At 40.1% G+C, this 27,471-nt stretch overlaps 1 protein-coding gene across 1 annotated transcript in view; it reads right to left on the bottom strand.

The window, feature by feature from the left end:
- LOC124051800 (netrin receptor UNC5D-like) overlaps positions 1-25,281 on the bottom strand; it is a 133,529-nt gene extending 108,248 nt beyond the window's left edge. Inside the window, exon 1 of the mRNA XM_046375478.1 lies at positions 24,895-25,281. Coding sequence (XP_046231434.1) covers positions 24,895-24,979 — 85 coding nt within the window. The 5' untranslated portion in view covers positions 24,980-25,281. The remainder of the gene's footprint in view (positions 1-24,894) is intronic.
- Positions 25,282-27,471: the final 2,190 nt, after the last annotated feature.

Below are 27,471 nucleotides of genomic sequence, written 5' to 3'. Positions count from 1 at the left end.
TGTAATTACCTTTTGAAGCTCTGCCTCCTTCTTTTTAACCGACGGATGTGAGAGAAACAGATTCGTATGTGCGTTTCATGCGTTTTCTTTCTGTACTGGCGCTGCAATTACCAAGAAACCTCAAACACCTGAGCTCTAATTCCTCTCTTGCAGATCAGACTTTCCTTTTTGCCGCTTTCCCTCCAAACTCTTTGATATCTAACATCTTTCTTAATCTTATGATGCGACTCCATTAATGTGACAACACTTTGTTCCACTTGAGCTTCTGAAAAGTTCCCGATCTTCTCCATTTTTTTCAGTTTGCAGCACTGCACTGTAGCTACAAAAGTAAAGTCACAAAGAAGTCCCTTAAACTCTTGTTTGCAGTGTTCTTCTGAAAGGAATTACACCTTTGGTCTATAATTTTTCTCTCTTACTCACAGCTATAGCAAAGATTTAAACTCTACCTGCCTAGCAGTTGTGGGTGTAAAGAATGAAAGGTGTCTGAATCACTCCCTCATGCACCAGGTGGGATAATCTGCTTGCTGAGGTTCTTATAGTAAGTCTGAATGAATAATTTATGCATGCTGTGTTTTATATCCACTAACAAGACAAAAAATATTTCACTTCACTGACAGAATATCAAATTGTAAATTTATCAGTATGAGTTTTTACTTTTCCATTAAAAAGCTATTTCCGTCAGGTCTGCTGCCTTGGAGCTCCTTGAGGTCATTCCACTGAATTTATGCTTTAAAGAAGTTGACTAAAGATTCAAAGCTTTCTTCCTGGATGGAAAGCAGATGAAACCAGTCCTGGCTTTTTTTTTTCGTCCCCCATACGGACATAAAATTGTTACAGGTGTAACAACATTCTGAGGACACAAAACTATTTGGTCTCACCTCTTTATTATTGAATTCAGGTGTGGCATGGGGCTGTTTTTCAGGGGCTGGACTCAACTGATTACTTCTTGGGAAGGGAAATCTTAATGCTTCAGCAAACAAAGACATTTTGGACAATACTATGCATCCAACCCCTCGGCAACAGACCAGAGAAGGGCCCTGTCCAGTGTGGAAGAACCTGACTGGTCTGCACAGTCCTGACCTCAACCCCATCAAACAACTTTGGGATGAACTGGAACAGAGACTGCAAGCCAGGCCTTCCCATCCAACACCAGTTCCTGACCCCACAAACTCTCCACTGTGTGAATGAGTTCACATATCTGCAAAACTTTGACATTCAGTAAATGTCGGCTGAACGTCACGTAGCGAATGTTAGCATGCTGAAACTCTAAACAAAGAGGGTGAACATTATATGACCTAAACTTCAGAAAATTGGCATGCAGCCTCAGGGAGCCACTGCCATGGCTGTAAACTCTTACTGTTGTTTGAAAATAGGGAAAATTATATTTTTTTTATTTAACTTTCAACACTCACACAACTTTGGGTCAAACTCGAAGTAAATAAATCATTTTAGGAAGCTCTGCAACATTTAAAATTCTCAAGTGCAATTGGTATTGGGATAACATCTGCGCTGGTTCAAAGGTGTGACCTATGTGGGCGACTGAATTTATTTTAAAGCAGGTTTCGTGTTGATACATATCAAAATCGGACTCGTACATGGAGGAGTGGGCAGTCATGATGGCAGAAGGGTATGACACACCCGCAGGCACAGGGATAACAAGTCAGCATTAGGAAGGAGACATGTGCATAATGCCAAAACCAAATCCCTAAAAATAAAGTTTGTGATGTTTGTGAGGAACGGTTGAACCTCAAGGTTTAAGGGCAAGGAGGGTTAATGTGATGTGCAACTACAAAACAGGATAATTGGCTTGGCATTTCAGAAGTGGCTGACAGCTCTAACAGCCTAAGCTTTAAGTTTTTCTCTTTTTTGGATTAAGTTCAATATTTGCAGTATTAAAAAGATCATTTTTCAACTTTTCTGACAGCTCTGACACTAAATACACTAGAAAGAGAATTACGGCAACACAAGAGGAACATATCTCAGAATAAAGTAATTAACAGAAAGATGCCGTTATTACACTGAAACCAAGTTTTACAGTGTAACAGATGTGACATGTTAGAATTAAATTAGATTTAATGGGATGAAGATCAGAAGACTTAAGATGGGATGTTCTTGTTGGCATTTTGTTTCATTTCCTGTCAGCAAAATCCGTGGTCTGTGTTTTATTGGGAACATTCAAGACTAACACGGACAAGATTACAGAAAAATGAAATGAAAGCAGTATTTCCTCATCATAAAGTGTGCCTGCTATGATCAGCATTTCATCAGAGTTTAGACATGAAGGTTATTCTGCGGCGGCTTGCTAAGAAGCCACACTGAGGTGGCAACATCCGCTGCGTAACTAGTAAATATAAGCAGACTGGATCAAATGAGCTTCTGACCGAGTTTTTGTTAACTAAGTACAGAATAATTACAGCAACCTAGTGTTTTCTAAGGCTGAGCACTTTCTTGTTGTCGTAATTAATCACTTAAATTAACTCCAAGAGATTTTAGGAGCGGAACTAATGGTTGCACAATAGGGTTATTGAATTTTCATTCCATTTTAAGACTTGGAGTTTCCTTTATTCTGATAAACTGTAATTATAAGCATATTCTCATTGAGCTACCAAAAAAGCAGCAGAATAACCAGGGGTGGATACAAACAGTTAAGTATTTGATTGTTGTTATCCTGGTTTCATTTGAGGTTTTGAAAGAGTTGCTGATTGACTGGACCAACTTGCTATGTTTTGACTGCACCAGCATGTGAATCCATTTTTGTTCAGTCACAGAAGCTGAAGTGTATTTTTCTGATGGCCATACTCAGCATACAGTACTGAGGTAAATCGTCTGGTGCACCGGATGTTGTCAAGTCTTAATACTGTTTTGATACAGCTGGTACCACTCAGGATTGGAGCAAACCGTTCCATTTGATCTCTCAGTAAAAATAAAAAAGAAATATATAAATAAATGTGTGCAATGTGTGACCTTTTTCCCCCTCCAAACACTGGCAATAGGTGAAGGTCATGCATTTAGTTTTATCTCCTGCTCCTAAGCTAAATAACAATCTCAATCAGAAAGTGAATATGTCACGTCTCCTTTAAAAAGGTTGGCTGGGTCTCTTGTCGGTCAGAGGGAAATGAGTGTTTCCACTGTGAATGTCAAACCAACAGATGCGAACGTTTTACTGCCTTCATCCCAGCCAGTGCCTTCCTTATACATCACACTACCAGCTTTCTCCTTTAGCTCAAACTGTTTCCACAATGAAAAATTTAAAAAGGAACCATGATGCTAAGAACAGCTCGTGAAACGCAGGCCTCATATCTCACTATGGGGAGGAGGACTGAGGATTAGGATCCAACCAGCTGTTTAGCATCCAGGGATGGACATTCACACGCACACGGGCATCGTATGCGTATGCACGCACACACACAATGTCATCGTCAACTTATTAAATTGGTAAATGTTTAATGCTGGCTTTAAACATGCCTATTCAAAACTGAGTGGGGAAAAAAAACCCATACTGACAGCAATCGCGGTTTCTTCAATGTTTAATGTTGCTTACATCAAACAATTTCCCCACTCTTCAAGGCTGCTACGGTTTTATTACTGAACTACTTATGAATATATACATATACGATCAGGATGGATATTTTTTAAGGAAAGGCACTAAAACCTGAGAGTTGAAAGCTGCTGCAGGAGTTTTGTGTGGCTGCTGCATGGCAAGACTGAAGGGAGTGAATTATATGTTTCTCATAACTATATGGGTGATGAGAAGAGTGCACCCTTCAAGAGTGCGCTTCAAGATGCGACCAAACTTTTCTAATGGTTGTCAGTTATTGAGCAATGACAAAGGCCAAATATAGTCTGCAACAGTCCAGGTGTGCCTTTTTTGCAACCTAGCCGACTGTCGGAAATGCTTTTTTGTTACATTATCCCTAGTAAAAGCAAGATTCTCAAATGAAGCAGTGGAAGATCACTTGTGGCCCTAATTCGCCAGTTTGCAGGACTGAAGAGTCAGAGCGATTTAAGACACGGCTGTTAATAAAACAGATTTTTTTATTCTAATTATTAATGGCATTTAATCGAATATCAATTAATTATTAGTATTCCTAACCCTAGCTTATTTCTTGTAAAAGAAGAACTAGAATTAGCATGTTATTCATACTCTTTCTAGTATTAGAAGGTATGGAATTAGACCATAGCAAAACAGGAATGATACTGCTTTTGCAGATGTAATATTTTAAAGAAGAAAAAAGTAAAATGAAACTCATCATCTTTGGGAGCCTACCTACGAGTCTAGTGGGAACAGAAAATTTACGATCTATTCGGAGGCCATGGTGCAGTTACTCACTTTGATTTCTCTCACTTTATCTATTGCTTGAGTTCACAGAAACTTACTTTTACAGGCCTTATTCTGTCCAATTTTATGATGAGAAACATAATTAAAATCTCATTCAGCATGTTTTAAATGCCACGGGACTACTGATAAAGCCAGAATATTAATGAACATAAATAAAAGTAAGGATCCACCATTCAAGTATAGAAGGGGCTGAGGAAATATTTCAATTCCCCAGTTTTCCATTTGCACAAGGCTGCTGACAGAGACCTTTGAAAAGTTACCCACTCGCATCTCATCTTCCACTGTTCTCCACAAATTCCTGTAACAACTGTGACCAATAAACAAGACTTCAAACAACAAGTATTAGCTGTTCTGAGGTGTAGGTGTAGAGCACAGAAATCTACAAAGCTCCTCCTTGCTCTCTGTGCTTCCTCAAATGACAGGATGAAAACAACGGCGCTCAAATTAAGACAAAGTGCAACTTGCCTCGAGAGGAGAGCTAAGAACTTTGACATTGAGTTTTTAAAAAAAGAACAGCTTGAGAGGAACAGGCAGAGAGAACGAGCAGAGAGGTGCAGAGGCCTGGGAGAGGAATGCCTCCAGGAGAGAGCCCTTACTCATCTTTGCAAAAGTAAGACAAAAAAGTACAGGAGTAGGAAAAATGGAGAATGGAAAGACGAGCTCGAGAGGGCAATTCGTGGTCTCCCACACCCGACAGCTAGCAGTGGGAAGCGGGGTTGCGTGTGGTTGGTCCAGGGGGACTTCCACGAACAGGTCAGATCGATGCACATCCTTAAAGCAGATCAGAGCTTGACAACACCCCTTGGCGTTGGCGTTTCTGAGTCAACAACAATTTCCCACCTCCACACGAATGAAGAACATCAAAAAGTAATACAAGTTGAAAGCTTTGTGGTAAATGAGGATCTGAAGACAATAATTTAACCAGAGGTAAGAAACTCCTACAGTATTTTGCGCTGTGGGGTTTCAGTCAGTGAGAGGTGATGATACACCACAAAAGGAAAAGGGAAAGCACTTAATAAACACATTAAAGTCTTGATTGCCTTATCTAATCATGCCATGCTGAAATCTCATCTCATTTTCAATGGCAATATTCAATGAATATTCAGCATTAGGTCAATATATACAGTAAAATGACTTTAAGTTAAAAGAGCATTGGGAAAAATCTTCCATTTCTAAAATGTAAAAAAGATGTAATCAAAAATGTAATCAAGTAGTCCTTGACAATGTAACTAACTTAATTACACATGTTCTCAAATGTAATCTGGGCTGATCGTGTAATCTCAATTACATGTAATCTGTTACGACTCTACCAACAAGTTCAGCCAAATAATCAACTGTTTTAGTAACCCCAAAAAAAAAGATATAAATAAAGGTAAGACAGAAGAAGCCTTCTGAAGCCACATCTGTTCTGAGCATCAGAGACCAGTGTGACTCACATATTGATTGCACCGTCTTGTGACAAAAGGAAATCATTCACTCTGCAATCATAGGAACCTGCCACACTCACGACTTTGAGGTAAATGTGCTAAAACAAAGATTTCTGAGAATTGACCACAGCCTGTACAATGACAACATTTGATCATGAATTGAGCCCTGCAGGACGTAGAAACACAAATTTCTTCTCCACCTGATGACATTTTTGTATGCTGTGTGTCTTCTTATGACATTCGGTCTGTAAATATGGAAGACATTCCAGTCTTTCATGGCAATCTGCACAGAACATAATTATTTATATACTCCTATTTTATGAAGTACATTTAAAAGTGATCAGATCTAAATCTTGATAAACTTAATTGATTTCATATCTGTTCAGTGTTTTAGTAAAAAAAAAGGAATGCCAGGCTGCTCGGCTATACTTATGTTCTACGTTCACAATCGAGCATCTAAAAGTGACAGCAGTGTTATTATTTAGAGCTGGCAACTTATCAGCACTCTGAGAATATCTGCTCAACCTAAACTACAGTTATTTGGATTGACAGAACATAAATTGCCTTTCTATACAGTACAAGACATAATAGGATGTCTGCAAAGGTTCACAGAACCCAGTACATCTTGTGGGAAGAAAACATGCCAGGTGGTATTTTAGGCCCAATTACCCATATGTTTGGGACAAGTGACCTTTCCACGCTGCTGCACTGTCTGAATGTCCAGGTAGCAATGGCTACTAGCCATCAAAAATGGTTTATTGAAGTGTTTATTCTTAGTCTTCCCCCAAAGGTTAGACTGAGCCCTCGCACTCACTACACATCAGCTTTCTAATGTGTGTCACAGAGTAACATAAGCCCACAATGAAATAAGAGCGAGCAGATGGGTGATGAGCGGGATTCATAATTTCATCATTATCTTTTTATCTCAGATAAAATATTCGCGTGCTGTCACCCACCCCTGACATAGTTATGATCCCACTTTTCCTTCAGTTCTATTCCAAATGAGGTTTTATAGCTGCGTTTAATTCTGTGGTGGTTCATCAGGGTTTCGGAGGCAATTACCCAGCAATGGGACACACATCCTAAATATGAACCACGCTACTTTTCATTAAATAGCATACGGTCTCATGTGGCCACTAAAATACACTGATATGAAGCTACTGAGACAGTCACACTGCAGTGACATTACTTCCACTTTTACCAGGATGCAGAATATTTGCTTTGTGCAGACTACATGCAGAAACATGAAGAAATGTTCACCTAGAAATTAATTAAATGATGCAGTTAGGTATGAGTTTCTCTACCAGCTGCAGTGCAACTGACCACACTGCAATGCAGACACAAGACAGAGCTCTAACTCACTCTGAGCTGAACTCACTGTGTGTAACTAGCTCTCCCCCCACATCTACAACAAACATGGGCTGATGTAACAATTTTAGCACAACATCTGATGTTTGCTGAATGGCATTTAGGGAATGTACCTAAAGCTAAAAAGGTAAAAGGTAAAACTCTAACTAAAGCACTTCAGTTGTGCTACATGTATCCGAGATGGTGCCGTAATAAAAATTCAACTGAAAGTGATGCTTTATAAAAGTGAAATCACCTAAACTGCCCAGATGAAAGGTCCTCCACATTAAACATGCAGTTTGAAATACGCATTTTGTTCTTCCCCTCTAGAACAACAGATAGAAATGTTTCCTCATCTAAGGCCCCTATCTGCAAGTGTCTGTGTGTGTGCATGTGTTACAAATCACTGCTAAAATAATAAATTGGTGTAATTATGTGCAGCTCGCTTACTTCAATCTGCGTGCAAATAACACCATTTTACACTTTCAAACTGCATACAATACACACACACCAAAGTCCAATTCTGGTGCAGGTGACACACCAATCCTTCGCATTAAAGGGAACAAACATCACGCATATAAAATATCCGGTGACATATTATAAGGAGCAAGAGAGTCCAAGTAGGGTTTAGGTTGGGGTTGATGAAGAGGTCAGACAAACCCTGCTCATACTGGAGGCTGGTGTTTGAGTCCTGCGTGCAGCCAAAAGTCAGCGTTGCCTTGTTTTAACTTACAGACATAACGCATTTAACTTACAAAACGTTATATTTTACTAAACCGAACCAAACTCATGTTTATTTTTGTTACCATGATGACGAAGGTCCCCTTATATGGCACTGAAAATAAAATTTGGCACTGAAAACAAAACATAAACTGGAAAAGGAAGGAGTGGCATTGACGCATCTGTATCCAAAGATACTGTTTATTACTTGTAATTTAGATGAAGTAAACATCTATTGAGTATTTCAACGTAAAAATGTTTGACTGTATTTAATTAAAAACTGAAATTGAATTAAAAACCCCAAAATGCACCGGGTCCACCAGACCCACGAACACTGACTGAATAACAAAAATGTGAACACCACACGAGGGTTAAAAATAGATTTTACAACATATTCTACACGCTTGAGCTCTCAATCGGTTCATTGACACAATCAGCAGGCCTTCGTTTGGCATCACTGTGCGTTAACACTGAATTCAGGTTTCACTTTCTCTGTTCTTAAAGCTTTTTGTGCTTGTGTGTTTGCCATCAATTGCTGCTGGGGAGAGAAACCTCTTGATCAAAGCCAGCCACCTTTACTGAGCCCTTATTTTTTCCTGAATGAGCAGGTTCACTGTGGCAAAGATGTGGAGATATTGGATCGCAGACACTGGGGATGTACTGTAAGGGTACCAGACTCCCACCACCCCAGCCCTCATTTCAGAAGCACTGGCAAAAGGTTAATGCTCCACTACCTGTGGAGCAGAGGCAAGGAGTAGAAAAAAAAGAGAAGGGGGATCAAAGCTTTTAGGTATGTATTTCTGTGAATTTAAAATTCATAATTTGTAAGACTGGAATTTTTTTTCTGCTATAATGGGATTGAATCTGACAGAATAAGCACAAAAGAAGGTAAACACTAAAGCGTACTGTCTCATAATTGTCTCATAAATGCCTCAGCATTTGCATGTTGTTATGTTTTTACCTTGAAGTTTCTCCTTGATATTCTTTACTGTCTTCAAAACACAACAATCAAAGTGCAGTTCTTAAATTACTACTAATGCAATATAGAGTTGATTTTGTATGAAATTTAATCAAAGACCATTTATCAACTACGCAGCTGTGGAGTACAGGTGCATTACAGCAGCAGCACAGCAGTCTGTGCCTCCTTTTTTTAATTTAAGGAACATCAAGCTATTCATCATAAATTCTCTGGTGTGCTGCATAAACCATGCAAATAACATACAATTACATTTATTTTAAAGGTTAGGTGAATTTCCTGCAGGTCCTGCTCCATATCAAATGTGTTTTCAATATTAAAATAGAAACTGTAACAACAAAAGTACAGAAGCAGAAAGGCAGGTTAAGTTAGTAAGGTTAACGTCTCCTTCGTCCACTGGTGGGTTGTTTTGAATAGCCGGCATTGCGTCCTCAGACTGAGCGTTCCACGTTGGTGCATCCCATTCTGAAGTGTCATGTTGATGTCTGCGCTGTCTCCATTTCCCCCAGGACTCTGTTATTCCTCACCTGTCCACTTGTCGCCCCTCTTCTGTTTTACCAGCCTGACAGTCTTCAGATTTAGCCACCTGCTTCCACACCTGTTCCCCGTCTCCCCGTCAAGTCTCTATTAGCTGTTGTTGCCACAACTTCCTGGCAATATTTCCTGTTTTTTTGTAGCAGCCTACCTGCTAGACTGACTGTAGGCCTTTAACAACTTGTCATTTTCTTTCTAAGTGGCTTTCTAAACTCTTCTTGTCCGTGCATAAGTCCTTCCTGTTTGACACCTGTCAATGTAGAACACAACTTTGGTCCCTAAATGATATTGCACCAACACCAACTGTGTTAGCAGAATGCTCTAAAAAGGAAGTGAAACACATCAGGGTGAGGGAGTGTGTATCATTCTCTTTGACCATTGTGTATCAAGGTGTATGAAGGGAGGACAGCCCAAAGGTGTTAGCCAGTGTGTTTCACCTTGTGCCACTTCCATAATATAAAACTTGAAATGTAAAAAACAAATAATTGTGCTGGTTCTTCTCCTTTTACCACTTACTAGGAGTTCACCAAAATCATCGGATTCAGTTTTACTTGCGTGTCCCGCAGCATGGATAACTTGGCTGCTACAATTAGGCAGACTGGGACAAGAGTTTGAATGGGCCACAAGAACCAGGTCATCTGCATAAATAAAAGAAGACCTAATTCCCTGTTTGGTGAAGCAGCTCAGAAGCTCTGAGGACCAATGGAGCCAGATGGAATCATGCTATATAGAGATCGTATCCTTTTCAAAGGGGAGTGCAGGAACTTGTACTCGCATATCACAGAGATATGAACGTTACAGTGAAGCAGTATTGTGGAGCAGTCATTGTGAACTGACAATGAATAATGAGTTCTTTGATGACCTGTTCTCAGTCCACTGAAAGAAGGTGGAAACTACAAAACGAGAGTCTGATTTTGTTTGTTCTGTTAACAGAGAAGCTCCTTCATTCTTGAAAAAAGTGTGTCAGCCCAAACAAACAAACAAAAGAGGTGTGTACAATGATGAAAAAGAATGCCTAATGCATAAGCAAAACACTGTCCTCAACTGACAAGGTGAAACGAGGACAGACACAGCTGCTTCAGAAACAGATTGATCCACCAGCTATGGCTCAAAGCAGGCGAGAAAGACTGAGAAATGAGCTTTGCTTTTCTGACTCAGCCAGACTTGAAGGATGACAACAGGTTTGCAGCCTCACATCCGGCATTGCGACTCGTCCTTAACAACATCTGAAAAAGCTGCAGAGAGAACAAGGCGGGTGCAGCGATAATGAGGACGTTTCAGGCAAGTTTTCTCTAATTTATGAGGCAATACATAATTTTGTCTGTGCTAAATAAAATAGTGAAGCGTGATTTACCGTGTTATTGTCTTGCCATAGCTTGACAATGTGCTTAAACTTTTAGCAGCTGTTGCTGAAAGACAGCCATGAATATTTTACTATATATTTAGTTATATTCACAGTATGTTATCTTCTCCTAGTCTGTTTCAGTTACATGTTTATGATTCACTTGGCAATTCTGTTGCACTGTGGCAAACTTACATCACTTCTTCACAAGCGAACATAGTGGGATTAGACCAAACACAGAGGTACATTTGTCCATAAGCCAGGCATTACATGCCCAGCTTTGAAGTAAAGCCAGCAGAGTCATTACAATTCTGAATAAACACGCTCATCAATTTTCCAATGTTGGGCATGTTTTAAGACATCCAAAAAATTATTTTAATGCAAACTTTTTATGTTCTATCCACAAAAATGTTCAATTATTTTTCAAAAATCTTTAAATTACATTTAGTCCTTCTGCTTCATTGAAATATCTAGATTGAATGAATGAATGCAAAACTTTCAGCTCGACATGATGTGACTCCTACTGCACTGAAAACTCCAGTCGCTTCTGACTAGCGCAAGCTGCATATGGAACTCCAGCTGACTTCCAGACATAATTTATACTTAAACTCAAACTTCACAAGCAGAACTAATATGCAAAAAACGGTGTTGAGTGGAGGGAAAATAAATCATATGAATTCATGTTAAGGTTTTGCTTCCTCTCTGTGTTTTTATTATTTATTATTTAATTTATTAAAATTGAGAATTCCAGGTCTTTTTCCCCTCTCTTGTATTATAGTAACAAGTTGCAGAGGCAACCACAGTGCTGATCATTAGTGGTTCTTTGCAAGCCATTATGGATAAAAGGTACAAGGGGTAAAGAAAAGCGAGTGATACAATACAATGTCAGACATATTATTACGAAGCCATCTTCATTCAGAGGATTCACATTTTCATACAATCACATTCTGTCTCCCAACGAATAAAAATTCTCCTCCAACAATTCTGCTCGAAAGGAATATTAATTTCTCTCACAAATGTATTTCAAAATCTGTAAAAAACAAACAAAAAAAAAACACTCAATACTCACATTTTCCCTTACATACAGCCACTGAATCTCACAAATTATAAATGAACCAATAAAAAGGACCGAGCACTCTTATTTAAGATAACTTCAACCATGTTTGTCAGAAACTTCCAGTTTATACAAATGTGGCTTTGACAGACATTTCTTGTCGTGTTCTCTTCCCTGTCATGTTGGAAAACACATGAATCTGATAACATTCATTGTTCCCTTTAAGTGTGCCAATAAAGCGTGGAAGTAAGAGAGCATGCACAGTACAACAGCGCTAAATTTCTGCCTCACTCTCTCCTTCTTCCTTTGTGTTTGTGTGTTTATCTGTTGTATTGCCATTTACAAGAGCTGCCCTGTAAAGACATTCAGAGTTTTGCACACATCGCTTTGTCTTGCGCTGCCACAGCTGCTTTGCATGAGCTCGTAAGTCTAATGACGAGTCCTCCTTTACTTGTCAGATTAGCTAAGCATCCCTAACGCTGTTGCTGTTGTTATCTACCCGTCACATTTCACCATCAAACTAATCTGCTGTTCTTGTTTTGTACCTTCCTTTTGTTTGCCAGATCAGACAGACAGAGCACAGTTTTCGCAGTCAGAGGCATACAGTCATTTTCCAATTGTTTTAGGCCCTCTGAACACCTCAAGTTGAAAAAAAAAAAAAATCAACTCCGAGCAGAAAAGTGCCCAGTGTTATTTTTTTCCTCATTGTCCAGTCAGATGAATTGAGAGGCGGGACTTCTGTGGTGGTGACAAAGTTTACAGTTGCTTGGAACATGAACCCGATCTTATTGGACCTTTGCAGTAATTATGCAGTTGCTACCCTTTAACAGATTCATCCTGTTCTCATGGGTGCTAAGCTTATTAGAGGACTCTGACTGTATTAGCAGCACTAGGGTTACAAAGCAGAACTGATGCTACAATAGCCCAGAATGACAGCCCAGGTTTACTCTGGGAAATCGGTCTTCATGAAAGATGTTTCAAACATGAGAATGAAAAAAATAACGTTAGTAACATTAAAAGCTACATTTCTGCTTTAATGGTAGTTTGCTTGAACTACCTTAATAGTATAACGGCTACATAGAAAAATGGCTGCACAATATCTATTCAAAGATCCAAACATTCTGTGATATGAAGGTACTCTAATAATAGATGGATGCAGCATAGGTCAAACAAGTCAGAATAATTTTAATCTGACACCGATTCTATGAGGAATGTCTTTACGAGAAAATTACAGCATATTTTCACAGATGTAAAACAACCTAAGTTCATGTTCCCCTGACTAGTGACCTCATTTGTGAGAATAATGACCGTGCTATAGCAAAAGCAAAAGTAATACACTGTTTATTAGCCATAATGTAGACAGTTTCTTATGATAGGAGTGGTAGATGAAAAAATGCTCATTAGAGACATTTATGGAACAGCTATGTAGGTTGTTTTGGAAGGTCCAACCTGTTGTAGGTCAAGTATGAGGAGTTTCTTGTGAAAACAGCAGGTTTTCTATTCTCTGCTCAAAGCTCTTAAACTTTATTAAAAAAAAACAAAAAACTTTTACAACATTAATCACATGGAGCACATAATAAAATGACAGTTGCTCATGTTCACTTTGTAATGTATCTACACTGTGAAAACCTGCTGACTCAGAAAATGAAACTTTGCCCAGGTGCACATGTCTGAGAAACACAAACATCTGCAGCATCTTACACTGGCATCATTTTGTCGCAGATTTAAAGCATTCAGTGAGAAAAAAAACAAATCAAAAAGCTATTTTCAAACAATTTTAGAAGAGATGAATGAAGGCAAGTGATATAAAGTGAGATGAATTAGTGATGATACAGAGTGGGAAGAAGGTAACAAAATCAATAGCACCTACAGACATGATTAGACCACATGAGATTTCTTGGCTTCCATAGTGTACAGAAACACTGAGACACAAATGAGCCAAACAGCCAGCATGTAGCACTGGGTTGTGGAAGGTTTAGGCACACAGGCCATAGCATTTATTATACAAAATTATCTCCTCAATAATTAATTTGAATTAATTTAACGCAAAGAACGAAGGAAGCCTGTGTTCTGCTTTACGTTTTCAGTCTGCCCTGCCTTAACGTCACCAACGAGGACAAGCCTTGAAAAATGCATTTCAGACTTCTTTCAGACTTGCGCAGGATTTCACAAAAGAGCTGGTTGTCATAATCTCAGTAGGTAAGAGAAAAGGTAGACAGCTTCTCCTGCCAGTTAACAAAATAGCACGGCAATATTGTCAATATTTCCAAAAGGAGCTAATGGGTTGTAAAGAAATGACGTGGCAGAAAGAACAATTGACAAATTGCAAAAATGTGCCCATATTTGTCACACTAAAAAGAGACAGGTGGAAATAATATGAAACCAGGCATAAATGTGCTTCTCTCAAGCACAATGAAAACAGACATACCAAATGTTTATTGTATTATAAGCACAAGCAGCAAATGATTTGATGGTGAGCACTGGGCCATCAAAAGTTTTGCTGGAAAACATCTTCAACAGAACAAACACAATCTTTCAGTTCACGAAACAATTTAAAAATGCATGTCTACCATGTCAATACTTTGTAGTTTTTGTTATTAAAGATAACCCTCTCTTTTGTGCTCTTCTGCCTCCCCAAATCCTTCTCATGTTTCAGTCCTTGTTTTGAGAAATTTTAAAATAGCAACGTCAGTAATTTTTCCTCAAGGGAACACACATGAACCAGTAAATTGAAGTCAAGTGTGTTTGAACAACTTGGTGAGCGACATGTATGGCGAGTGAACAGATTCCCCTTGGGATGGGCCATGCCATCATTGGCTTCCTGGTTCTGTCTTGGGAATGTTCTCCATTAGCCCTGAAAAACAAACCTGCTGTTCCTGTAGGTTAGCATACACCTTGTAGGTCAGCATGGCGGGAGCTAAATGTCAGTACTTCCTTGGTATATGCGAGAGCCAAACAAACACCACAGCAACTACAACAAAAGAAAGATGAACACACAGACCCATCGCACGCACTTATAGACAGAGTACTAAAAGCTCAAAAAGTCAGCAAATTCTCTAATGTTTTGCAAAGGTCAAGAGCCTGCTGTGCTCTGCCTTACACTTAAATGTCTTGGAGGGGGAAAAAAGGTTGTTCAGCATTGGGATATATTAACCATGACATCAGTTTACAGTCCAAAACATGTTATTCTAATGTGACAGTAAAAACAAATAAGTTTTGAACATGTAAGAATATATATTTTTTTTCCATCCTGACTTTCATTTTTCTTTTGCCACGTTGAGTTTGATTGTTGGCATTCATCGGCTGAGACCGGGGAGGCCTGTGTTATCGACTCACTATGCATCAGGACCACTCCAGCCTGTAGGCTATTAGGAGAGCCAGCAGTTCAGGCTCCTGCCCTGCCGTTCTCTAATTGGTCACCTCAGAAACCCTGAGCACACAAACTTCACAATCAAACTGGAAGATTACACTGAGGAGAAAAGAGAATCCCTGTGCGCAAGAGCGCTTGGCATCGATTAGCTCACTCTATCACTTCAGTTTCTTCTTCACATTTTTGCATTATCTCATTTCTTTTCACCTACAGATTACAGCTGGGGTGGTCTTTGAGTAAACCATACAAGTCGAGATAAAGAGGAGTAGACAGTGGAGAAAATGGCTGGAACAAATGGGAGATGACTCAGGACTGCCTACTGGGTAATTGGGTTTTATCCTCTCATTTTATCAGGCCTTGTTTTGGATTACAGCGATACAACACACACACACACAAGAAAAGGAGAAGGATACCTAGACATTAGTAGATCTCAAGATAACTGATTGGGTGTGGGAGAATGAGACTGTTGTTGCAGAGTCGTTATGATACTCCACACAAGCAAAGCTCAGCTGTTTCCTGTGGAAAACTGAGGGCTTTTCGCTCCTAACCAAATCAGGTATATCAAAGTGTTGGACACAGTCGGCAAACGTAATGCACACAAAAATGTCAACACGAGACGCTGCTGCACAATAGCTCGTCTGTTCTGTTTCCGCATTCTAATTCAAGGCGTGTTCATTTCAACCTGACGTTTCAATTTCAGATGCTTCAACAATTCAGCACTTTGAATGGGGATCTTGTCAGTACATGTGTACGCTCTGGTTGGAGACCATGACAGGCTGACAATTGCAAGAGTCATCCAGCAGAAATACTGTACATATCTTACCGTCTAACGTGCGGTATTCCACGCCAATTTCTTCTGCGAGTTTCGACAACAAAGGGATGCTGTTACAAAACTCATTTATGGCAAACCGCGTCACTCAGTATAAAAATCTACGGTGTACCTGAGTATCTTATTAAAAACAGCCAGATTATAAAGTGCACACGTGAATAATATTTACTCTTTTATTCAACTGCTGCTTTCTTTTTCCATAGATCTATGGGGATACACCAATCTAATCTCAGTCCAGTTAGATTTGCTTTAGAGACTGTATATTGCATCTGTATTTCACTTAAGTCTCTCGACTTGTTGGACCAGTTGGCACAGGAAATGTGTTTATTGCCCTCGGCTTGTCAAGCATGCAATTCAGTTTAAATATGACAACACTGAGCCATGTGGTGGAGGTGTTTCAGAAAAAGCTACACCCCCCCCACCCCTCCAGTGTTGATTGCAATAGAGGAAAACATCACCCAGTGCGACACTATGGCTGTTTAATGTGTTTTTAATAGTTTTTGGATAACAGAGGAGCCCAATAGCTTGGAGGCATACAGTAAGTTATTCAGAGTGTGGCTTCATAGGAACACTAGTTAGGATAAATTCATTGTTGAACGTGGCATCTTCAAAGAAACTGCTGATACTAGTAAGATAATATAAACACCAGTATTAATTCTTTAACTCCTTCAGAATAGGTATATGTATGTATGGCTTGATAGATACTGTATTGTCTCCAGCTCTGGGGTTGAGTTGGTCTAAACCAGCTAAGATGAAATGAAGCAGAAATAGGGAAAGCTATTTATTGATTCTTCTGTCTGTGAGGTGAAACAAAAGTAGTCTTTAAACGAATGTAGCCACGTCGATGCACAGAATAGATGTTATCTATCTTAATGACAAAGGGGAGTCCTTGGCGGAAGGGGAACCTCATCAAAGTTACACGTGCATAACCTTGCAACGGTGCTCAGACGGCAGAAGAAAACACACAACATTACGTATGGGTAGACATTTAAATTCAAATGTTCAAGTCATTAGCCACCGTCAGTAGGAGAGCAATTCAACGCTGCTCAGGAAGAATGTAAATTTGTTATGTCCATGTTGTTTTCACATTTTGTTTTAAAGTGCTTAATTCATTCTCATTTAAATGTAAATTAGGGGTGCAAATTTTTTTTCCTCCTTCAAATTCATATCAAACAAATGTGGCCAACCATCAGGCGAAGACTAGAGGAGCCTCCGCAGCTCCGAATACACCAAGTGGACAAAAGCAATATATAATGACTCATCAGAGGTTGCATTGGACTTTCTTGTTGGCCATCATTTTGATGGGCAGCATTGTAGAAAATTTATGTCACAATCTACTATTACTCATCATTTTAGTTTTCAATTTTTAATGCTAATGAGGCATACGCTGCTCAATAGATTCACATTTTTCCATCAATCAGTCGGGGAAGGAAAATATTTGGTTAATACAACCTGTGCTCACATTGCTATAGGTGCAAATGCAAAAATATGGGTTGATTTTTTTAACAATCAACAACATAAATAACCAGATCACTTGCTGTGAAAACAATAAGGACTGAACATACTTCAGGAAGCAAGAGCATGACTCCTGTTCACCAAAGAAGGAAGGAAAAGGAAGGGAAGGACTGATCACAGCTAACAAGGGATGAAGGGAAGCCTGCGAAGGGGACGATACAGCAGCCAAGCTGGTCGGCGAGCTGCACGGACTGTTTACTGAACTTTAAACCCCGCTTCTGAAGTCCAGCTTTTCACTGCCAAAGAACAACAAAAAGGAGGAGACAGCAAAGGTAAATAGAGAATAGGAGCAGTGAATAACTACAGCGTGGTTTCAAACAACTCCTCTGAACACACGTGTGCCTTTTGTCGTTTTGAGTTTACTCTTTGCACCCCCGGCAAGAAGCATGTTGTCCTAACTGAAACCACCAAATGTTCTTACCAAACATCTCACTGCAAGGAGAAGCTGCAGTTTCAAAACCGACATCATGATACTGGTGACATGCAGTATTGTAAGTGTTGCTGACTTGCAAACATTTTCTACTGCTTCCCATTCAGAAATGTTTTACTGAGGGGAACAATGATTTCAGGTTGAATGTACTTAATATTCTGCTATGTGCAGATTTACTTTTTTAAAATAGTAATTACCTGTCTTTTTTGATAATGCCACTGGCAAGCCCTGAAGTCAGACATTTCTGGAAGCCTACACACAGTGAGGGATGATTCTGACTGACCATTTCGGAAGCTGTAAAAGCAACCAATTATTTGCAGGTAATTTCATCTGTGAAAGCTTTTTTTATAGACTCATGAAATATGGATTAAAGAAAATATAGTCTGTTTGCGTCGCTGTGGTACAAAGGATCCAAGTCATCACTTCTGGCATCTGAGTTTAACTTTGATTTTTATGCGTTTTAGCTTAACAGTGCGTCTGAATATTTCCCCTTTGTCTGCAGGAGTGAGCATTTCTTCTGAAGAACACAGAAAACATCTTCAAAGACCAATGGACTCCTGCTTTCTGTTTCATTTTATGAATGACAGAGCTTTGTTGGTTTTACAGCATCCAGTCACACATGACTACAGAGAGGTATTATGTGGGCTTCATACGGCAGGAGAGAGACTCTTAAACCACATCCTGCATCTCCAACACTCACAAAAGCACCAAATGGCCATTGAGAACAGAGAGTCCTGAGATATATAGCCAGGGAGGGTCCTTTTCTGTGGCTTGCGGTGTTATCTGAATTCTTTTACTAAAGGAAGATGGACAGCAAACCGGGAAAAAGAGGGATAAGATATAAGGAATGTGGATAAACCAGCAAAACAGCTTCTCAACCACTGACCAACCTGTCAACAGTAGTGCCTTCATGAGAGACACAGGACGAAGACGAAACAATCTACAGCCAGAACACTAAATGGGATCGCAGTCCATCTTAAAAAAAAAAAACAAAACAATTTGGAAAGTGCACGATGTGTGTTTGTGCGCATTTAATGTCACCCCGTTAGAGATGGACAATGCCATAGGGAACACGGCTGATGACCACTGTATATACAGCCATGACAGGATATGTTTCATCACTATATGGTGTAAGGGCTGTATTATTTCTGAAGCACACTAACAAGGAAATCAATCACATGTTCACCTCTGTGGATTTCGTACATTTGTCATTTTTGATGTCTTTCCAATAAGTTTCGTGTCAATTTTGCCATGTGCTATGGTCTGGGTTGAAGTCTCTCTTGTGATACAATCAAAAACAAAAGCAGAAGAAAGGCAGGGACATTAATGCTGATGTCTAAATGTCTTCTTTTTGATTCACTTTCATCGCATTTTCTCACATGACATCAAAACTGATGCATGAACCACCTGCATGTCAAAACACAGTGCACATAAACAAACACCTACTTTAATCCAGAAGACATTATATATGTATTTGCTTTTGATTACGCTAGAAATTAATTCATCAGGGAGAGCAGTGACAGGTGCTCGCTGGTACTGACAAACTGCTGTGGCAGTCACTGATAACATGAGATACTTGCGTATTCTGCACTGTAACCCTCCTATCTGTCTTCCTCTAAGCTTTTTGCTTCTAACATCCCCTGCTTCCTCGTTCTGCCTCTCCATGCTCAGCCCTCCTTCCTCCCTCCGTCAGGTGAGTTGAGAAATGATACCAGAACCAAAACATTTGTCATGGCAACAATCCACTGAAGCTAAATTACACTGAAAGGAATTACAAGGGAGAAGTGGACAACAAGAAAGGATGAAGGAACAGGGTATTTGTGAAACAAAAGTGCTTTAGGGGAAACAAAAGTGCTGCAGGGAGAGAGAGGTTTGTGTGAGTGTCTGTGTGTCTGTGTGTGTGTTGGGGGGGGTTGGCATTGAAGTGAATGGTGTATGGCGTGAATCTCGCGTTTGTGGTTACGCCCTTGAGTTAGCCAGTGAGGCATCGAATGGTGCATTGTGGATGGGCAGTTATCTCCAAGGCTTCTCTTTCAGTGCTATTAGAAAACACATGACAGCAATGCTAGCTCTTACTGAACAGAAAGCTTCAAGGCTGCGGAGACAAGGCTGAGAGACAAACCTGCATGAGCGAAATGGCAGCATCTGACGCCCTGTCATTTTCCCAACACTTGAGCATGCACACACTATGGTAGGGAACACTACAGTGTCTGCATGCTAGCATTCAGTATGCATGTAACATGTATAAATGTTATATAACGCTGGATGACAGAAGTGTCATCACTGGGCGGCATGTAACTCCTCGTATGTTAGAGACAGAGGATCTCTAGAGATCCAGAGCTGATCCTAAGAGCTGTTATCAGGTCCAATCTGGCCATGTTTTAATTGATCTGTATCAGCCTAAACAAACCTGATCAAAAGCAGGTCCTTTCATTTCTGTACTCTACTGTTAAGCTGCTCTCCCCTGAGACGGTCAGGCTCCACAGGACCTTCAGTGTTTGGATCAAGCAGCTTGTGAAAACGCAAAAAGCATGCAAAATTTAATAGGATACAGCTGTTACTTTGATGTGCCAGTTATTTAATCTACACAGCATATCTCTTGATGTTGTGCGTATCATTATTTTTATTATTTACAGCTGTATACAGAACATATTTGGCACAAAACTGTATTTTTGGGTGAACCTGTGTCATTTAACTGATCATCAGATACCCAGGATAAAAGGACATGGATCAGTACTGGGGGAAAAAAAAGAAAAAACAAAACTTGACCTGGACATTCCTAATAAATGCAGACTCTCAACAATATAATAAGTGCATCTAATTATGTAAAAAGTGTTCTGCAATACAACAATGCAAAGTAGAAAAGGGACCTCCAATAATCCATACATAACCACAATGGAACTGAGCAAAAATATGACGCCTCATCAACACACTTACATTGAACGTATTGTTTTTCATTTGTGGATTTTTTTTTTTTTTTTTTGATGTTGTTGTTTGTTTTAAATTGGAGCAAACAAAGGGATTCTGTTCCAATCAATCCTACCTCTCTGGGGAATATCATGTACAAAAGCTTATCTATTGACCAGATTCCAAAGTCTGAACATCCCAAAGACAAAAAACAATAGCTTACTGCTGTAATTGTGTCCAACCCAGACTCTCATCACACTTAATCATTGTAATTAGCGTGTGTATGTTTACTTCCAAGCAAGGCTTCTTATTGTGCATAACATTTTCAGTCATTCCCCCACATTTGATTTTGTAGCTTTCTGCTTTCACTGTACACAATATTTCCTACACTTGTTTGGTTGCTGGTGAGATTTGTTCACTCTGAATGTGGAGTAGAAATGATGGGAGAGGGGGTTGGTGCGTTGGATAGAGAAATGGGTTCTCTTTGAATAATGCAATAGTGAAAGCGGGCAATATGACCACCATGCGATCTCCTACAGAATAGAAACAACTGTGGATAGTCAGCCCAACAGTGCTCGTGAATTCATCTCATGTGAAATGTCAGTTAAATCAAAGCTGGAGCTTGAGAAAGCGTCTGGCAGTCATTTTTTTTGGGATAAATAAAACATGGCAGAGAAGACTCTGTTGCCCTTTATTCCTCTCTCACTCTCGCTTTCTCTGTTTCTATCTATCTCTGTTTTTTTTTCACTTACACCATCGCTCGAACCTGATGCGTTTCTAGCTCCAAGCCACATAGGGCTTGTCAAATTTGATGAAATTGAAAGCAGGTTTATGTTCTACATCTAAATAAAATTGTGTATTGTGTTAGCACCTTACGGCGTTGCTGTGTGGCTGGGATGATCATGTTTTTCCTCAGTATTTTGCTGGAGGTTAGAGTGGCGGCCATCCTACATCTCCTACACCAGTACATGAGGTCAATCAAAGGCGTCTGTCATGGAGCATGGTAGGCTGGTGCGCCTCCTCCTGCTTTGCATGACGATAGAGAATTGTGGTTTGCTCCAGGCTGACCAGTTAGACAGCTTAACAGTGTTGTCATGTTACAGCTCAGGGGTGCATTTACTGATTTCACCCCGATAACCTTAGGAGCTAACTGATGTTTCAGATCAAGCTGTCTATCCATTTAGCTTATGCCACTCAAGTGTCCCATTTTAAAAGGATAAATTAGGCATAATTCTATGTTTCTTATTATAAACAAGTGCCATGAACAGAAGAAAGTCAGGATTCTTTGACACCTCCATCTTTCGGTGCTTTCCACTCCTGTCTGTGGCCACAAGCTCATTCATTAGGCTATTGAAGATATAAATCACACATATAGTTCACACATTTTTTAAAATGGCTGAGTAACTTGCCTGAAAAGCTTGGAGCAGTAGTTTCTAGCAAACATCAAACTCAAACTGAGGTAAATACAGTGCATTTTTGGAGGACTATTTTCAGTTGTGGATCAATACAGATCTGGCGCCCTAGGAGTGTTCATGGCAGCAGGACAGTGCGTGTGGGACTGAAATTTAGAAGATCAGCTGAATAATTAATTAGTCAACCAAAGTATTTTGATAATACATTAATCACTGAAGTAACTTTTCAAACAAATATGCTAACCATTCCCTTGCTCCAACTTCTAAACTTTGAGAATTTGCTTTGTTTTGACTATTCCATAAATATAACCTTCAAATTAAATGATTGCATTTGTTCTTTGTGGCCATAATCTACTATACAGCCACACTTCCAAGCTCAATTTTTCCATTAAACTCAAATCCCCATGTGGCTTCTGTTGAAATGTGACAGCTGAGCATTTTCTGAATAAAATAACTATTTTCCAGCAAAGAAATCAATTTACAGTGATGAGGAACTCTTGGAGAAAAATCACTTCTTCTCACAAATGACTCAAGTTGTTCAGCCACACTCATGTCACTAACTCTGCTTACATATAAACACATCCAAGCTGTGGTTCACTCCCTCTCTGCCAGCACTGCTGCTGCTTCACTGATTCACTGCAAACACCTCTGCCATGTTCGCTGCTTAACATTTCATCAGCTCCATCTCCTCCCTCAATCCACCTGTAGGCACTAATTCAAGGTTTCTCCTTTGGGGTAAGCTTGTTATCATCACTTTGTGTTCTCTCTCTCAACTTTGCATTGTGTGCTTGCAGGTGAGCGATTGCACGCCCGTTCTTGCAAGATATAAAGAATACATTTGGATTACTGAATTATAACCCGGCATGTAATTGAGAATTAATTTACCACCTGTAGGGGTCTATATGTGGCTGTGGCTTGAGAGCTGAGCTTCTGTTTCAAACATGATTCATAACTTACTCTTAGTCTGCATGTTTTAAATTATTTAGTCAGTTTTTTTGTGGAGTCTGCCTTTTCCATTTCATCTCATTTCATTTCTGAATAAAGTATTTGACTGTTGACATCCATATTATTGAACAACATAAATATTTATTTTACAGCATAGCAGAGAGCCATCGCAAAAGCAGGCCCGGCTTTAAAACTTGGCAGATGTACAACAACATATACCTACTCAGCTCGTGAAAACCACATACTGCACATGGGCAACATCTTGCTTTCATGCACTCACAAGCACAGGCCGCTACTTTCATGTATCATGCAGCAATTTACATGGAAATGTAACCACTGTGGAAAAGCTTGTTGTGTAAATGCAATGTACAGCCAGTCTGAAAGGTTATATTCAATGTCTTTCAGGCTAATGTTAAAAGAATGACAAAAATCCTGATTCGTACATGCAAAGTTGCCCTGAAGATACAATATGCATAATCTAATATTTATACTATGCAAATTTCCAAGTTGAAGCTAATTTCAAAACTCGGGATGCAAAAATGAAAACCTTGGGGCTAGTTAACTAATTGACTTGCAAATACATCTTTGTTACACTACCATGTGAGCTAAAATGGATGTCAATAGGTCAGGACAGATTTATCAGAGGAAAATGAAAGATTTCCAACAATCCATTCACTCCCTAAAAAGAAACCTAGAAACATTTTAGACAGTGCAAACATCTCGGTCCTCTCATTCTCACACCGCAAACTTTTATCTTAGTTTTTTTTTAAAAAAAACAACAACACACAAATCTTTGTATTATCACTAAAAAAGACAACAGTAACCTTTTGCTAAAACTGGTAGTTGAGTGTCCTCCAAAGGACACCCCAACTTGTATACCCACAGGATCAGTTAACCTTCCATTGCAATCAAAACCCTCGACATGCCCAAGATATCAAAAGGAAAAGCATTCATGGCTTTCAAAGCAACCAATATTAATTACAAGCTGCCCTCAAGCTATCATCTCCACAAATCAACCCTGGGACTACACTGTATATTATGTAAAACAACAGTTTAGGCTAAATAAGTGAGCAAAACAGGACCCACAGGCTACCAACATGTTCCATTTTACTGATCATTTGTAAACAGCAATGGACCAGCTCGTGTGGTTAATAGTCACTATGCACGCGTGGTGACTCGAGCATCCACAAATGTAAAAAGAAAAAGAAACTCAGACAAAATGAATCGCTTGCACAGTCAGTGTGCTCTGCCTCAGCCACAGGATGCACATCAATGTGCAGCAGAGCAGGCGTTCACCGGGAGTGTAGCTGGCGCTGCTTCCAAACTGATTTCTAATTTCTAATGAGCTCAATTAGAGTTTAACAAATCGGTCTGAACCTTTAACCGCACAAATCTTCGAAAAAAAACCAAAACAAAACATTCACGTCGGTCAAACACTGCTCAGTCAGCGCGTTGCACATTGCAAATAAAAACTTGCCATAATTCAAGTGCAGCTTGAAAAATGTCTTACTTTTCACGCATGCATGCACGCGCACACACGCACATAGTTAAACTGCACACATGCACACACACAGAAATACTACTTTTCAAAACCCAAAGCAACTAAAACGGCAGCTACAAACACCGTGTGTCGATACACTTATCTGTTTATCACTTATCTGTTTCAGTTTATTCCAGCGGGCTGAGACCCCCTCCCGCCCTCCATGGGTTACAAACACCAGCGAGTGTGTGTCTGCCCTGGGCTTACCTCTCGCTAACGTGGCCGGGACTTGCGAAACGAGAACCACGAGGACGCCAAAACTCAAGTAGCATCCTCCCGAAAACTGTCCCATCACTGCTCAGCTTTGTCTCCCTCCCCGTCGGGTCTGGGGGCAGCGGCCGCGGGTCTCGAGCATTTGGCGTCTGCTCGAGGCACCTGCAAACACACCTTTCCGTGGGCCCCGCGACGAACGCTCTGTTTCAGGTGTTGGGCTTAGTTAGTGTCCGCCAGGAGAGAGAGCCGTCACCTCACTGAATCGCAGTGCGGAGGGGAGAGATGGGAAAGTGGTGCGGAGCTCTCAGCAGTCGGCACTCTGCTGCGCGAGAGCGGAATTAAGACGGAGCGCGCGCGAGCCAACAGCTTTGGGGTTTTCAGAGAGAGAGAGAGAGAGAGAGAGAGAGAGAGAGAGAGAAGGAGGGAGAGAGAGAGAGAGAAGGAGAGAGTGAGAGAGAAGGAGAGAGAAGGAGAAGTCTTGTCCAAACCCCCGTGGACCTGTTGAGAAATTACAAAAGTGCATGTGCGTGTTTGTGCATGCGCGCGCGCGCCTATGATGATCAGATGAAAGAAAACAATGTCTTTCAATTATCTCTATCGCTTCCCGTTTTTTAAAAAAATACGTCCTCAGCTGTGCGCCCTGACGTGTTTTTCTGGACATCAATGTGGTCATCATCCACTGCCTTGCAACTCCGGCCAGTGGCGTTTGACGGGGTTTTAAATTAACGCCTGTCTTCAGTCTAGGAGCATATGGCCTCTGATTGGTGTCCAGTTGCTAATTAAGGAGGCAGTAGCTGAGTTAAAGTAGGACTTCTTCTTTACAAACGTCCCTTTTTTGTCCCAAACGATTTCTTTCTAGGAGTGCTTACAGCCGCCTCACATTTTGTTCTGAAGAAGTATATAAGCTGTAGTGGAAGGGGTGTTTAAAGCCCTTGCATCAGTAGAGAAACACATCATTGCAAGTTAAATTACAGAAATATCAGCAAAATATACTTGCAGCTTTCTAACTACCTATAGAGGCAGAGAGAAGAAGTATTCATCTACCTATTGGTCTATTGGTTGGTTTTAAGTATGGTACTTGAGAAAATTCCATCATTTTGCAATGCTGTATGAAAGTATGGACTGAGTCTCCAGCTTTGAAATGCACTGAGATAATACAGCCTTCTAATAGAATGAGAGTGCAAGTTTCCTTGGAATCATTTTCACACTCACTGATCAGCACTAAATGGTAGGATATCCTGTTTCAGAACGCGTGTCTTTATTTGCTCTTTATGTAAATCACTGCAGTTTGACCTCCTCTGACATAATGGCCCTATTGACCACAGATTCAGTGGTTCATTTCCCACAGTTCTGCCTGGGGTCAGCCTGTCAGGCAAAGTTAACTACTTGATAATATTTCTAAAGGGAGCCATAAACTGCGCATTAAATATTTGGGACGGCCTTGAGGCTATTGCGCTAACTGGCAGACCGTGAACGAGAGAAAGACACTGAAAATGTTCTTCTTTTGTTGAGTGATGATGTCTGCTTTATTGTTTTGAAAACATCAAAATGTGCAAACATCAAAAGTTGAATGACTCTTTTGCTTGCTGGTGTACTGTGAACTATAACCCCGACTGATCTTTCCCTGAGATGACAGCAGTAGCAGGATTTGTGACAGCAGAAAAACATTCAGAACTTGTCTTTCATGTGTGTCTAACCGAATGCCCCCAGGCAGCTAACACAGTCTTATACTGGAAAGTGTTCAAGTTGTGGAAAATATTGTAGGTCATATTAGGGTGGGACTGTTAAAGCAGGAGGTTTTACCTACAGCTAATAAGAACCAAAAGATGTGGCAGTGGAATTGGATGGTTCCTGTATTGCTCAGTGTCACTGCAATCCACAAACAATAAAAAACTCATCATGAAAGTGAATAAATAAAAGCTACTTTTTGCAAAGCTACTTTTTGGTTTCTTAGTTTATTTGTAAAAATAAATTCTTTGGGCTGTCTCCTCACAATTTAATACAACAAAGGAGAGTATCCATCCATTGTCTACACCTCTTATCCATCAGGGCTGGAGCCTATCCCAGCTGACTGGGCAAGAGGCAGGATACACCTGGACTGGTCGCCAGTCAATTGTAGAGCCGACACACAAAGACAACCACACACACACACACACTCACACCTAGAGACACTGTAGAGTAGCCAATTAACCTAATGTGCATATTTTTGGGATTATGGGAGGAAGCCAGAGAACCCGGAGAAAACCCACACAAGCACACTGAGAACATGCAAACTCCACACAGAAGAGCCCAGACCGGGATTCAAACCTGGAACCCTCTTGCTATGAGGCAACAGTGCTAACCAATGCAACACCCAGTATGTAGCTGTTAATGTAAACAAAAAGGTTACTATGATTTTTATGGGGAAACACTGCAATATTCACTGCTGCTGAGATTTTCTAGCTTTATTCATCCGATGGCGGGATACCAAGACTGTGAATGCTTGCATAGAAATTTTCTGCAAATGTGCAAAGCAAGCATTTTCTTCCTTTTACCACATGAAGCATTAAAAAGAACAAGGCAAAAAGTTCA

This window comes from Scatophagus argus, chromosome 20 (genome assembly GCF_020382885.2).
Source record: "Scatophagus argus isolate fScaArg1 chromosome 20, fScaArg1.pri, whole genome shotgun sequence".
NCBI classification, from domain to species: domain Eukaryota; kingdom Metazoa; phylum Chordata; class Actinopteri; family Scatophagidae; genus Scatophagus; species Scatophagus argus.
This window is presented reverse-complemented; position numbering and strand designations above follow the sequence as displayed.